Source organism: Stegodyphus dumicola, chromosome X2 (genome assembly GCF_044657685.1).
Source record: "Stegodyphus dumicola isolate Sdum_Otavi_A_Nest chromosome X2, ASM4465768v1".
Classification (NCBI taxonomy): domain Eukaryota; kingdom Metazoa; phylum Arthropoda; class Arachnida; order Araneae; family Eresidae; genus Stegodyphus; species Stegodyphus dumicola.
Window position 1 is genome coordinate 67,428,065 of NC_140781.1, and position 16,672 is coordinate 67,444,736.

Genomic DNA, 16,672 nt, shown 5'->3' on the forward strand with positions numbered 1-16,672 from the left:
AAATGACTTAACAAGGAATGACCCTATGCAAAAGTATCGTGTTCAACTAATAAAATACCATAATAATGCGGTGTGAAGCGTTAATTCACTTTCAATGCATAATATACCATATGATCTGAGCTAGTTTCCTTTTGATCTGCTTACATGTTTTAGTAAATTTCTTACTTTCATGTGTCTTCATCAACATTGCAAGATCAGTTAACATTTAATCTAAAACATTAGCATACCTCTGTAGTACTATAATTTTGTTATATTTTATCTGTGGTATGTTTGGTGAATGATTTTAATTTTCTGGAAAGTTAGTCCCCCAAATTAACCTCATGTGGTGTTTTTAGTTTTTGTGCATATTAGAAACTTGTTTATTATTTGTAAGATTCTAGCCTAATTAAAGTTACTTTGTTGACTAGATCTAACTCAAACTGTGAAGCAACTGTTCGCAAATAACTTAACAAAAGTATTTACAGTAGGCACTCCTGCTGCTCATATATTTACACCAGTACTTTTGGTGGCAACTCAAAACAGAAATGTAAATTTTAAAACTAAGCCTAAGTAATCAGTCATAGCTGCACAGAGACATTTTTAAGCCGCAGTTGGCAGTTACTCGTATGACTGACATAGACTAACTGGCAATTAAATATGCACGGTCATAAAATAGCGAGCTTAAATATCAGAGAACAACATGGCCAAATGGCAGAACACTCTGTGTGTGAAGTAACTCAGACACCAGTTTAGATATCAACTTTCTACCGTACATTGCGTAATGTGATAATCTTATTCTGGCAAGAAAGCAATGATTGAAAACAAGAGCACTGGAAAAGATTGCTTCAAAATAAAATGAATTCTTAAATAAATCCACACATTCATTTGGCATATCGTAATCTTTAAACTTCTTTTTGTATTATTATTATAACTTGCCTAAATGTGCATTTTTGATTATTGACATGTTATCCTCTTGAAAGCCTTTCAAATCTTGAAACATGGCTAAATGTTTATTATTATATGCATACTGTAGCATTTCAATATGTCTGTTGAAAAGTTTAGTAAAAAATTCAGTCACATTAATGCCATATATATCAGAGAGACATGCTCCTGAACTAAACAAAACATACTAGGTACTACATTAACTGCAGCAAAATATAGAAGGTAGAAGGCTGAAGCATGTTAATGCTATAAAAATACAAAACCCAGTATAATATTGGCATGTCAAATACCAAGAAAGAGAAATAGATGCAGTCTCAAAACATTTTTATCTGCCCTTGTAAATAGTTATTAACCTACCTTTTTGAATAATCTGTTAGACATTGAATTTGCAATTTATTTAGGAATTCTTTGGAAAGCTTAAAAAGCATTCATGCAATTAGAGTAGATTTCAGTATACAGTCAAAAAAGTCGTTAATTCGGACACCCATAATCCGGACCTCAAAGCTACAAACTTTCTGCGCATGCGTCGCGTTCACGCATGCGCACAGGCGTTTAAGAGTGCGCGTAAGACCTTTACGGCTGCGAATATGTTTGTGCACATGCGCGTTTAATGTGTAACAGAGGTATAAGCTAAGCTAAAATTATCTAATTAAGTTAATGTTGCACATTGCGTTGTTCCTTAATCTTCGAATTGGATCCGGCTTATTATTTTTTGCAGACTGTTAGAGCAATTTCATAAAAGTAAGCTTGAACTTTCGATTATGTCAAATAGGATTTCCGATATATATTTATTTACTAATATGTAATTTGTATCTACAAAGCGAAAGTATGTTTTGAAATCCGAACATGTCGATGTACTCCGTGTTTGATATGATTTAAATCAAGTTCCTCGTCATTATAATTCGCTTCTGATAGTGAAGAAAGTGACCCAGAGGTTATTGACAACAAAAACATTTTGATTGGCAATTTAGTCGGTATTCTCAACACAGCAATTATAGGACTTGAACAGCGGAACTTTGTAACTAAACAAGAAATTATGTCTGTTTAATACAATTAAAAAGAAAGTATTATCACATGAAATAAAGCAACTTACATTGAAAGAAATGTTTAATAAAGTAAACAAATAAATATTAAGCCTTTTTCTTTTTGTAAATTTTGATACCCTTTAGATCATAATTGTTCTTTATTTCATAAATTACGGTTTCATATTTTTAATTTTGTAATTTCTGCATGCCATCTTACCAGATTTAAACTAATGATCTATAATCCAGAAAAATCGATAATCCGGAATCGCCAAAGTCCCGACGAGTCCGGATTAACGACTTTGACCGTAGTATAGTACAAATTCCAAAATGCGGACTTGTTGGTACTTCAGCAATTCCGGATTTGGGATCTTTCCGGATATTAGATCATCAATTTAAATCTGGTAAGATGGCATGCAGAAATTATACAATAAAAATTATGAAATCGTAATTTATGAAATAAAGATTAATTATGATCTAAAGGGTATCCAAATTAAAAAAAAAAAAAAAAAAACCGTACCGCTTTCCTCATTTTATTACAAAACCCATTAACTGGAAAACTTCACCTTTAGTTTGAAATATCCGAAAACTTCCAAATTCACGGCTATCATCTTCATCATCCTCACCATGAAATATGGTAGCTGGGCATAAATTATGCCAAGCATTTTTTAATGTATTTGGAGGCGCATCTTTCCACGACTTTGCAATACTCCACACAGCAGACTTTATGCTAAAATATTTCAAAAATTCGTGAATAGTCTTGCCATTATTCAAGAAATTTAATATGATTTTAAAAATGCTACCTTATATTTCTATTTCAGCGTGCGCACTATTCCGATATCCATAGGCTGAATGAGAGATGTACAATTTGGAGGAAAGAATAATACGAATACATTATCTTTCACTAAAATTTAAAGTGAAATATGAGCCGAACAGTTGTCTACGATCAGGACTATTTTTGAGTCATCAGGTAAACCAGCCGATTTCAAATGTTGCTGATCCTCGGGTATAGGGTGATTTTCAAACCAATCATTCATTAACGCTTGTGTCATCCATGCTCTTTTATTTGCACGATTATATATCAGGATTATATACAGGGAAAATCATTCCTCCTTTAAATGCTCGAGGTCATGCATGTCTTCCAATTACGAAAAGTTTGCATTATAAAAACTTCTCATCCCTTAATTTTACCACTTGGTGCTTCCCCAAATTCCCCAAATTTTGTCTTTCCTAAATTCTGCTGTCCAGTGCTGACATATTCTTCTGCTGCTTCTGGGTTTATGGTGAATAACATATCAGTTATTCTTAATTAAAATAGTACTAAATGTAACCTTTTGGCCTATAAGTTTCATTAAAAAAATCTATTTTTAGCCTATGAAAAGAAATTTTTGCTGAATTTTTCCTCATCAACATTTCTAAGAGCATTTAAAAATCTATAATCATCGCCAAGCGTAATGTTAACTCTTATTATTTAATTAATAATGTAAAAAAAAAAGTTGAGACATCACTGCACGAGTTATTACTGGAGCTGTCATGTATTTATAAACATGCGTTAATGAAAGCAAAATATAATAATGACTCGCCAGGTTCGCTTCAGGTATATGAAATAGGTGAATGTTTTGGTTTGAGATGTATGCCAACGAGCCACTCAGCTACAGAGCCAAATTATTAATCTCACAAATTTATGCTTACTTGGTTGTTTTTCCATAACGAAGTATTTTATTTAGTGCCTAAGTGAAATTAAGAATCAGAAATTTTAAGTGAATATCCCCATGTTTTATTATGGAAGCAAAAATCAAATGCGCATGCGTTAAGCATACAAAAAAAAAAAAAAAAAAAAAAAAAAGTTTGTGGCTTTGAGGTCCAGATTTTACATCATTCCAAGTAATGGACGTCTGGATTTCGGACTTTGTACTGTATCAATTACAAAAGAACTTCAATGTTATTGGGACCATAATCATCTTGGATAATCTAAAACTTCATTAATGGAGACTAAATTTGGAATTCTAAAAATAAATGCAATTTGGTTGGTGCTTAACAAATTCTTTGATTTGCAACAAAATTTGTTTCCATCAGTTAATCAAGTAATCCGCATGAGATTTTACTTAGTGACAAAAATGTTCATGAAAAACTGAAATAAACAGACTCCATAGAAATATGTAAATTGTAATATATGCAAATTGTAAAAGTTCACCAAATTTCTTACATGTGTTTTTATGAGACTTACCAAAAAAAAAACTTTCATTTTTTATGATTCAACCACTACATGTTCATGCTAGTTTTGATCTTTAAAAGATCCATAGAAGAAACATAAAATGTTAGTCTAATTACTGAATTGCAGTGTTTAGGGTGCCCCTCTGCATGAATAGTTTTCACATTGTCCATTGCACTTCATATTGTCCTTAGCCCCACTCATCAGTGTAACTGTTATTCTCTGAATCTACAGTGCAAATAATTTCTTCATTACTCAAAGCTTTGTTTGCTGTTTTCTACGTTTGTTCATTCCAAAATGCTATCTTGAGCAATGCTTTTACATCATATTATCTGTTGGAACATGCTTATGTGCTTTAATTTTCTATTGGTGCCTCGCTATTTATGTTTGATCTTTCCCATTCCCCCATAAAATTGTGTCAAAAGCTTGAAGGACTGCCTTCTCTTCCACAAGTAGCTTAAGCATATATGTTGTAAGGATTTATATTTGTTTTAACTAACAAGTTTAATTTTAAACTTTCCTATAACCCTTCATTCCCCTAATTGTCAGTGCCAGTATATTTAAATTTTTTAATGCATGTCAGGGAATGCAAATTCCCGCTTTGAAGAAATAGTTTAAAAACCGAGTTTCAATAGGAAAGAGGAGAGTTAGGCTACAGCCACACCTCTGCTGTTTAAAACGTTTGCTTGTTGCTGGTTCACTTGGCTTAGTAGCATTTACTTGCTGCCACTAGTTTCGAAGGGGGTTTAAGTAACGGGATCTCGCTGAGCCATGTAGCTGTGTTCTATCACTTTTTAATATCTTCAAACTTTTAGTTGCATTTTCTGATATTCAGTTACTGCCCAAGCAGAGGTGTAGTTTGTTAGCATCGAGTTGATGCATTGTAAATTTTAAAAGAGTTTATAAAGGGTACTTTTAACCCTTTTCTGGTGCAGTTACTATTATTCCAGTTTTCACACAGAAGTGAACCTGCTGAATTCTACAACGTAATTCAAATCATTTATCATAATGTGTTGCAACTCTCAATATCATTTTCATTGTTTAGAGTAATGCAATATTTTCTCACTCTAATTTCGCTTCACAGTTCAGTTGCACCTTGATTCTTTGGATTATTAAAGTGATATCAGTGTGGGAGAGTGGAATTGCTGTAACTTTTCCCAAATCTAGTATCTGTTCATCTAGATGGCATGAGATGTTTCTGATAATCAATATATTTTCAAGAAGATGTAATTTCTTTAAATGCTGTTTCACATGTGAGATATCTCTGAATAGAACTATGTTTAAAAAGTCTTTTGATTTGTGTAGTGCAGAGAATAGTAGTAAGAGTAGTAGAGAATTGACAGTAATATTTTGCAATGCCCCTAGATTAACAGATTTCCTTCATAAAAGTAATCGTAGTTTATTTCCAGCAGAACAAAAATGAGCCTCAATCATTGTACTCTTTACATGCTTTTCTGTGGTCCTATAATCACGTGTTAAACAATAGGAAAACTGCTGTTTGTTAAAGGACCTCTGGCTGATGCAAAAGACCAATCACTGATAAAAGAACATGTGAGTATTACAGATTTGCACTCTACACTTTCTAATGGCACATTATTTTCGCAGTGATTTCTCAAAATTGAATGCCGGCTAGTTAGCAGAGGGCTAGGCTGATAGAAGCTCATCGAGGTTCTGCTGTCATAAAAAGGTTGGGCATATAATCCTTTGTTATAATTTGTTTCTTTCTTTACTAGTTACAGTAAATGTTTCACTTTGATTGCTTGAAAGAAAGCTTGGTTTTATATATACAGGATGATTTGCTTGAGAAGTATGCATGAATTTTACTGCATCAAGACGATTCGGAAATGCATTGCAATATAGGGGTGAAATTCCATTCATAGTATGCTCAAAGGGCATTGTTGTTGAACAAGTAAAACCTCCATGCATAAAATCTAGCATTGAACAATAAATGGCAGAGGAATTAGGGGGGAGGTTTCAGTAATTTTGAGCGTGTACAGTGAGCGGTACTGGAATAAATAGATTCTGATTTACTAGATGTTTGCATCTCTGCATCAAAGATTATGCGTTGCAGGATCTTTCAAGACAAAGCAATTGGGAAAATCAGCACAGACACCTTAAGTAGAAGAGAGAGTGCTCCATTATGCAGAAATAAATGCATGTCAGCACATAAGTGATTGCTGTATACTTCGCTGTTTCCCTAACCATTGTCTGGAGACTCCTGCACACAATCACTTGTATCCTGTACCATGGGCAATACATGCAGCAACTATTTCCTCTTGATTACGCATTGCAAGCTGCATTTACTGAATGGTACAAGTATGTGACTGAACCCCAATTTCTGACTGCTGTCCTGTTAAGCGACAAGGCATCTTTCATTGAGAAGGTTGATGCACTGCATATAACACATACATGTGTTCAATGGGCTACCCTAGGTGTACATGGGCAGAACACCAGTTTTCCATCAGTGTTTGGGTAGGCATTGTTGGCAACCACCAGTACAGAATACCAGTCGGAATTGTTCGAATGCATTTAATAGAATACTATTCACATGTATAATTAATTGCAAATTATATGTAACCACAATAATATAACATTTCACTTATCTGAACTCTGAGAATAAGCCCAGCATAAATTTTCTAAACTTGAGAAAACTTTTGTAATTTAAATACCACAAACTTAAACATAGGAGTCCTCATCTTCTAAAATGCAGCAAATTAATAAGTATCCCTAATATCCACAGTGGATTTCATTTCATCCAAATCAAAACTTGATTTTTTAATGCAATGGAATCTGAAGAAGAATTGGCAGAATTCGAAAAGTAATGGGTGCAGAATGTCATTCGCTGTTGCCATTCAAGCAATGCACAATTTTTTCTGCTTCAGTTGTTGCCAGACTTAATCGTGTAAAATGTGAGAGGCACAACATCCTCCCACCCTGATTTTCTCAAAATCAGACATAATTAAAGTCTTTGCTAAACTAAAGGATTTTAAGTCCAAAAATTCTATATTATGTATAAGAGTTTTGTCTTTGGTTTTAAGAGTCTGCTGTATACACTGGCAACTGAAACCTCTAATGGATACAGTTTTTTTTATTGGTCTTACCAAATATCCACTGCTTGTTTTTACATGTACCACTCTTTTAGCTCCATCTGTACTGTTGAATATTTTCACAATTTTGCCCGTTGGCCACATTACGCGTTTTTTTATTGTCTAGTTCTATGAGGACAACGTCCCCCACCTTTAGTTTTTGACATGAAATGATGGCCTTCTTCACCAGCTGGACCAGATATTCTTTGCAGAAGCGACTTCTAAGTTCTTGTCTCAATGTATTGTGGTAATTTGCTTGCACATTGAATTTTTGGGAAACGATGAAATTTAGATCCATTACCCCCCCACTTGGTTTTTATGTCTTGCAAAAACAGGGAAGGCATCAGAGGTACGAGCTGTTCTGAATCATCATAGATTTGCATTAAAGGATGGCTGGTTAATTTGGATTCAACATCACACAGGACCATCAGTAACTCCCTGAAATTCACACGCGAAGGGTGTTGGTAGAACGAACTAATGCTCCAACCATCCCCCCCCCCAAGCAGCCGTAGGCGGATTAATTTCCACCTTAATGGAAAACACTCGTTTTCTGTTATTTTTCTCCGGTCCAGGCATCTCAGAGCATTGTCTGTTCCGCTAAAATTGGTTCCATTATCGGAACACTGTGTCGCAGAATGGCCTCTTCTGGCAATGAATTGTCTCAGAGCCCATAAACATATTACTGTTCAAAGAGGTTATAGGCTCCAGGTGGACTGCTGGCTACATGGCACAAGTGAACGAGATGATCCAAGCTTTACTTTCTGGTCTCAGAAGTAAAGAGCCACAGAGATCGACACTTAGCAGTGAATCTCTTAGATGAAGGGAATTCCATAATGTCTGTGTGTTTTCATCATTGACAGCTAAGTTTCTTGCTTTCAGTTTACATTAATTCTGTCAATGGCTTCTTCAGGATCTTCCATTTGGGCCATTCTCTCTTATCCAGGGATTAGTATCGGAATGGTATGGAACCTGTGTTTGTCTGACCACTGAGATCTCAAAGCCTTATTTTTCCTCAACTTTCAAATAATGTTTGCATTTTTCTGCACAAGTTTTTTTTTTTTTTTTCCAAGAGTGCATTGCCATGCAAAGTTCCTTTGTAACTTCAAATATCTATTCTTTCCTGTAGCTGTTGTATCCATTTAGCTACTTGACTGTCTGGAATTTTAATTAAACAGTCAACTTAATCAGACATTATCAGAGCACAACAGGAATTTGCCATTGCGCAGATAATAAAGAAATGTTCTATTGCTTTTAACAATGGCTAAAACTTCTTTTGTGCTGGAGTAGTAATTTCTTTAAAAGACTTGCTAAAATAAGCAATGACATGGTTCTGATCATTATTTCTTGTCAAAAAACAGCTCCAATTCCTTCATTGCTGGTGTTTGTTTTTAAAATGAAGTCATATTCAGGGATAAGCTAACTCTGGAGGGGAAGTCAAAGTAACCTTCAAAGATTTAAAAGCTTCTCACTGTTTAGTCCATGAAAACAGCTAACTGTCTTTGAGCTTCTATTCTTACTCGTTAACACTATGTATATATATACACACACACATACATAAATGATTTTGTGTCAAATGCAAATGAATTTTACTTGCAAACACAGTGTAAGTTGTAGGTTGAAAACCCATGTTCTATTTGAAATTAAGATGTTCACTGCCAGTACTGATTAACTGCATTTGTTCACATGCGCAAAAGATCCTATCTGCATTTTTTTGTTTTAAAATTATTTTCTGTTGTTTTATCATTTAAATATAGGTATAACATTACATTTAGTATTAACTGTATTCATAATTAGCATATGAAATAATAGTTTTGCTCTTTGTGGGAGCTATGAGATAAACAGTACTTACCCTCTTACCCTTTCTGGCCATTCCTTTTAAGTGTGAGATATTATTTTTCATTAGTCTTATGCATGTCTCTGAACAAGAATGTGAGCAGTCCGCTTGTAACATTTTCCAAGTTAAAACCTAATAAATTAAGATATTTTGTATTTTAAACTGTTAGTTTGGAAAAATAAATTGTCTGATAACTATGCTTTGAGCAAATTATCCATTTCAGTAAGCCAAGTGTATTATTTAGTCTCTTCCTGCACATCAAACACCTAAACATTGCATTCATTTACTGTGGCAGTACTTATACTAACTCATTTAGGTAGGGTCATTAATAATGAGCTATCAAATAGTTGCCAGGCCCAACAGCGGCCGAGCGGTAAAGTCATTGAACACTGGTAATAATTCGGTCCGAATCCCGCAAATGGCCTGGCTGCATGGGGGTTTTCGTGGTTTTCCCCATGTGTAACGTGTATATGAGTCAAGTTTCCCTTAGAAAGTCCTCCATGAAGGCATCCCTCCCCCTAGGCAGATAACCCTAATATGGTTTGCCATAATTAAATAGACCAAACCACATAGTTGTCAAGTAAACTTGGTTTACTAATTATGGGTATTCTCATAGATAGCAGTGAATGTATTCTCATAGATAGCGGAAAATATTTCATGCCATAACGAGATGGTTTAAGTTGATGAAAAAATTGGAAAAAATGTTTTTTTGTAGGGGGAGGAGGTAGGTTATTATTTTTTTTTCATTATTTCATTCTTATAATGTAGTATTAGCTCAAATACCTTCAATTATAGTGCAAGTTTATATGGTCATTTAAAATTTTCATTCATAAATATATTTCTATCTGTATTTCCAGTTATCATGAGTTTCATCTTTTGTGATTACTTAAAGAACAAAAATGTAAGTGAAGGTTACTGTACTTATGCATTAGAACAACCATCTTGATGCATTTTGGTGATTTTGTAGAGAAGAAAGAATTATGATGTATAATTGAAAAGATTGATTATTATATGCATTTAAAGTTGCTATATCAATCAAGTAATCTATTTACAAGCAAGTTTCTTTTCCCTCTTTTGTTTTGGTGGAAATTTCTTCACAGTTACAGTAAGTAGAACTGTAAATCAATTGGGACCAGACCCCATTTGAATAATTGGATTTTTTTCTGAGGAAAGGTCTGTGTACACTTAATTACTGTACGTACTGTATATTGAAAACAGGGAAAAAAAACTATTTTTAAAGAAAAAGAGGTTTTAATTAATTAAAATTAAAAGGCACGGAGGTCTCTCACTCCTCCGAACTCAACTTTGAACTAAAAACCTCTGAAATCAAATTGAGGGCTGGTGCTTTTTCCGGTCTTATATAGTTTTCCCCGGCAACCTAAAAATTTCCAATACCTTCCGTTTCTCAAAATTACTGGAAGGCATATACAGATACAGTTACATAGGCATATAGACCAATTGCAGTTACAGAGAATCTGAACTTAAATGCAGCCATATGGTCACCAAATTTGGCAACTTCTGGCAATTTCTCGAGAAATTTGTCAACAAAAATTAGTTGCCAAACCTTCGCCAACTTGACGATATCTAAAAAATGTAACAAGATAACCATTTACTTCAATGTTAGACTTGTCCCTGAAATCTTATTCCATTAAAGCTTCAAATTCTTCAGGACATTCAAGTCTTTAATCCAGACGTCCATAATCCGGACCTCAAAGCTACAAACTTTCTGCACATGCGTAAACGCATTTACGTTTACACATGCGTATTTAATGTATAATGGACGGTATAAACTAGGCTAAAATTATCTAATTATCTATTTCAGTTAATGTTGCAGATTGCATTGTTCCTTAATGTTCTAATTGGATCTGGCTTATTATCTTTTGCAGACTGTTAGGGCAATTTTATAAAAAGTAAGCTTGAACTTTCAATTATGTCAAAAAGAGTTTCTGATTCCGGACCTGCCAAGGGATCTACAAATTGAAAGCATGTTTCGATGTACTGCTTCCGATAGTGAAGAAAGTGACAGAGAGGTTATTGAAAACCAAAAAAATTTCGATTGACAAGTTAGTCAGTATTCTCGACACAGCAATTACAGGACTTGAACTGTGGAATTGAACAAGAAATTATGTCTGTTTATAGAATTAAAGAGAAAGTATTAAGATAAAAAAATTAAGCAACTTAAACAACTTACATTGAAAGAAATGTTTAATAAAGTAAACAAATAAATATTAAGCTTTTTTTTTTTTTTTTTTTTGTTTGTTTTGTAAATTTTGATACCCTTTAGATCATAATTTCTCTTTATTTCATAAATTATGGTTTCATATTTTTAATTTTATAAGTTCTGCATGCCATCTTACCACATTTAAATTGATGATCTATAATCCCGAAAAACCCCTAATCCGGAATCGCCGAAGTCCTGACGAGTCCGGATTAAAGACTTTGTACTGTATTATGTTATAAAAAATTCACAACATTGCCTCCTTCCAAAGTACTGCACTTCCCGGGTAGTACAAACCTTGCACAGAAAGCCTTACTTAAAGCTAAAGAAATCAATGCAATGCTAAATTTTGATGAATAACATACAACAAAACAATTTTTAAAAAAAATATTGTTGAACAAACTAAAGTTGAAGGGTGTTCAGTGGAAAATAAGCAAAAAGGCTGTAAAATCTGTGAAAAGTAGAAATAGAAGAGAAGTCAGGACTAACCAAAGATTATGCATTACTAAAATCTGGATTTAAATTTAATTATTTTATCTTTTCCTTTCACTTTTAAAATTTTATGTTTATTTTCAAAGGTTTTACGCTTTAAATTTTCTAGTAGGTTAAGTTGTTTCTCAACAACTTAAGCTGGGAGACTGTTGGATTTCAGGTGGCATGTAGTTTATATTTTATGCGTACTTTCATTCAATTTTATTTACTTCATTATTTTGCCACTAATAATTATGATTAGTTTTGTTTCTTGTAAGTGGCAACAGAACAACTTATGTATTTAGCAAAAATATGTGAGTGTAGTAAGTAGGCTTATTAAAAGAGTTTTGTTATTTACATGAGTGATCTATTTACTTAAGATCCAAACCTATTTTCAGCAATGATACTTTAGAATATGTTTATTATGAGTAATGTATTTATTTAAGATTCCAACTTTTTTTCAACACTAATACTTTAGAATATGTTTATTAGTCTTTTGAGTATGTGATACGCTGATAGTGTAATGCAGTAGAACTCCAATAATCCGAATCAATTGGGACTGGACCCCATTAAGATAATCAAAAATTCAGATAATTGGACTTTTTCCGAAGAAAGGGTTTACGTACACTTTATGTATGCATTGTATCTTGAAAATGAGAGGAAAAACTATTTTTAAAGAAAAAGACGTTTTAATTAATTAAAATGAAAAGGCAACACTTTTACATACATGTTACATAGGGTACTATACAGTACTTACAAGTGCTGAAAGTCATTGCTTGCTGAATGTTCGGTCAAAGTAAGCTGTTTGACTATCTTAATTCATTTTTGGGCAACCAAGTCATATATCCACTTGACAATGAGAAGTTGCATTTGGTTAAACTTGGGCTGATGCTTCATCCACATCAATGCAGTTTTAAGGCCTGCAAATGTTTCACTAGCTGATGGTCCTGTGTCTGCTTCAACTTCAACATTATGGTGATCTTCCTTGATACTTTCTTCTCTCACACTTTTAATAAATCCAACATCATTTAGAATTTGAAATCCAGGGTCTGACGAATCACATGCCATCCATGACAAATCGCACACCATTTTCTCCTTTTAATGTCCAAAATCGTTGATTGTCCGACACCATACATCTCAGCCAACTTTTACCTTTATCTAATTGCTCTATAATTTTTAGTTTATCCACTGATAACATAGCACCTTTTCTTTTCGAATGACGCACTTACAAAAAAGCAATGCATTGATGCAAGAGTACTGCACAGGACTGTAGCAGGTCAACGACACACTAACAATTAACAGGTGGGCCGAGCCGGCCACATGGCAATGGACAAAGGTACTTTAGCCAATAATAGAACTACACTATCAGACAGTGACTCATCATTCCAATAATGTTCACGCTGTGCCTACACTAACTTCGCAGAGGGAAGGACAATAGCGCACGTAGACATAATCGTTATTTTATGAATTGCAGTACGTTTCCATCTTATATATATATATTTTTTTAATTCTGAAAGCAATTTGGATAAATGGAGTTGTAATGTAGTTGCTTTGAGAATAAATTAATTTTTTCTGTTAGCAATTGTATGGCAAAGTATTGTATTTCTGCAGAAATTTTATCACAGTTTTCTCCACAAACAGTGTCATGATTTATCTGTAAGAACTTTTGAAATTTGGAATACACCCCCCCCCAAAAGAAAAGTATGCATACAAAAATAGTAATGTTGCGTGTTAAAACTGAAGAAGTGTTATATGGCATATGGTTGCCAGAGCTTGTGGCATTTTGAGTATTTGGCTACATCTACTAACGTAGTTGCAGTAATATGTAGTACCAAAATTAATGTTAATGTAATTTAAATTAAAAAATAAATTGTCAGTCTCTTTTACATTGTAAGATCCGCATAGGAGCAGTGGAAGGCAAAGTGTAACCTTTGCTTTGACTGCAATAAATTGAAATGGAAAGTAATAAAAATTATTTACAAAGCTGCATTAGCAAATATGGCACCAAAAGAAGTTATCTGCACTTTCAGTTACACAAGAATTTTACATTTTGTTGATTTTTACAGCTGAATTTTTTTTTAAATCTCAAATAAAAGTTGCTACTTTTAATCAGTGCAACTCTAATCCTGCTGTGTAACATAACTATGGTAATATTCATTAATGAAACATTTGCATTTAAATTTCGGAATTGTGACATGTTTTAAACCTAACTACGAAATATTTAAAAAAGAAATTGAGTGGAAATAACTTAATTTAGTGTTGCATTTTTCTGTCTTCTTCTTCTTTTTTTTTTTTTTTTTTCTTTGGTGCTGAATGTGTGGTTATCATATTAGTGAATGTCATTACTTCCTGTGCTACTCAATGTATAATTATCATATTAGTGAATGTTATCTTGAGGACCTGATATTGTCAAGAGGAATGCTGTTATTAATGTTTTTTTAATTGATTTATATATTTTTAAATCATGTTTCCATGTAGAAAGTAATAAAACATATGTTTATTTCTCTTTGTTTACAGTTTTTACCACATGCCATTAATGAAAGCTTTATAGATTTTGGTACCCTAGGAATGGGTGACAAGCGTACTGTTGTTTTTGCTGTGATCAATGAGAATCCTGTTGATGTATGTTATATTTAAAATTCAAATTTGATTTGAAAGTGCTACTTGATGAATGTAGTAAATTATTTTACTGTATTATTTTAATTTTATGTTTTAATATATCTTGAATAAAAACCATAGGTAAATTTGAAATTTTGGGGATCTAATGCAAGTAAAACTTATGTGGAGCTTGTTGGTGTAGATAAAGGAAATGCAAGCACTCTGGCTTGGCGCCAGAATTTTTCTGCAATGGCTAGAAGTGTGAGTATTAATGCTTTTTTGCAAAAGCTGTTTATCAGCAGATTTCCGTTACAATAAATTTTAATTCTTTTAAAGCTTTACATTCCCTGTTAGTTACTGTTACATGCCACCTTTTAAGTTTTATTTCTCCAGTGAAATTAACTGTTTCAAAACCAATTATAAATTATTTATATTGTTTAGATTTTTGCTGAGTTTACAATCTCGTTTTTCAGTTTGAAGCTTTCTCATTTTTAATTGATTTGAGTTTTGTATTATTATGGGAAAATCTTTGTGTCTGTAATTAATACAACACTAAATTTTGTTAGAAATCATGATCAGTAAGAAAATTTTAATTTGAAATTTTCATTAATTGCTGTAGACGTAAATGTGATTTTTCAGTGTATTTGAAAATAATGCAGGAGTGTGAATTTGCTGTTTTACTTCATTCTATATAATTTGTATGCTGCAAGCTTCTGTTGCTGTTACTGTAAATATGATACTCAAACAAACAGAGAGCACAAACCGAGTTCCTATGTATTAAATTTGATTCTAAAATTTTTCCATATTTTATCCATTCTAATTTTTTTAGGTAAAGTTGTGGAATTTATTTTATTTAATTATATGAATGATTGCAAGTTTGTATGTCAAATAGTGAAAAAAAATTATTTGCCAAGCAAGGTGCTTATAAAAATATGAGGTCCATTAGAAAAATTTGTATACACTTAAACAAATGGTCTGTGGATTGGTTTCGAAATATCTTGTAAATACATGGTGTGTGTTCAACACATGTTGGTATTCTCATTACTGTAATATGTGATGCATGACGTTTGATAGTTATTCAAAATGACCTTGAAGGACATTGTGTAGTGCAGGAAATTAGTTATGCTGGAGGGCTTTCATAAAATATTTACAGCAGAATCTGCAGCAATCCCTGCAGATACAGACACTAACATTGTTCAAGCAGCTGCTCACCATTGTGCTATGTGTATGGTGACTAATGGTGAGACACATAGCACAATGGCTAGGTGACGGTCATTACTCTGGCACTTTGAGCACTCTAAGATACAGCTGCAGGAAGATTGTTTTACAACTTTGACCCATGATATGTATGATTTTATTAATTTTTAATTCAGTTTATAATAGAGAATTTTCTTTTATTAAAATGCGTATAAATTTTTCTGTTTGAAACATCAGATGATTAAATTCTGAATAAATTAATTGCCAATAGATGTGGGAATTGTTATTTGCATATCCCTAGGATGGTTAATTCATATGTTTAAAAATTGTTTATGATAGCCTTTGTAAAAACTGTCAGTGAAGGAAGATTTTAAAGATTAATTTATTCTGCAATTCATGTTTTGATACTACTTAAAGTGATGTTTATTTTGAGATAGAAGTGTAACCGGCCTGTATTAACAGTGATTGACTGATAAAAGCCACTGAATAGTGTATTTTCATCTTATTCTGTTCCTGACGAGGTGGATAGTCTGAATTGAACTTTTTATTTTTTCTCTGTTTAAAGTTTTCAGTGTATTTTCCTTGCAAGTGCTTCGATTGAAATTAAGAGATACCCTTCCTCATCCTGTTAATCAAAATACTTTTACTGCTCTGTGCTGTTAATAAAAGTAAATTGACAAATCTGCTGCTGCTGTTTACAAACTTGCCTAAGAAAAATAAATAACATTGAGAGGTTGGCAAAATTGTTTCAGATGGGCTTAATTTATTATTGTTTTAAGTCATTTTATGGTATTTTTCTGTTAATACCACTACTCAAATTATTTATCCCCAATTAGAGGAAGTATTGCCAAATATGACAGCTAAAGCATAATTAATTTTCCCCATATTCTTTAAATCGTGGATTTTCTGAAAAAGTTTGATGAAATGAATTACTTGGCAGTATTTTAAACTTTAAAGATTGTGTCAATATATTTGTTGAACTATGATTAAAAATTAAGGTTTTACAGAGGTGAGGTGAGAAACCTTTTCTTAAAAAAAAAAAAAAAATAGTATGTTGCCAGTTCATAGAATTAGCAGGAATAATCATATTGGGCTTTACTTTTAAAAGAATTT

General features: G+C 32.9%; 1 protein-coding gene across 1 annotated transcript in view; it reads left to right on the forward strand.

Moving 5' to 3' along the window:
- The window catches only part of Tmem131 (Transmembrane protein 131), a 322,751-nt gene that overhangs the window by 130,056 nt on the left and 176,023 nt on the right, over window positions 1–16,672 (forward strand). The window contains exons 15-16 of the mRNA XM_085808921.1: window positions 14,282–14,386; window positions 14,504–14,623. Of these exons, the coding sequence (XP_085665047.1) occupies window positions 14,282–14,386; window positions 14,504–14,623 (225 nt within the window). The remainder of the gene's footprint in view (window positions 1–14,281; window positions 14,387–14,503; window positions 14,624–16,672) is intronic.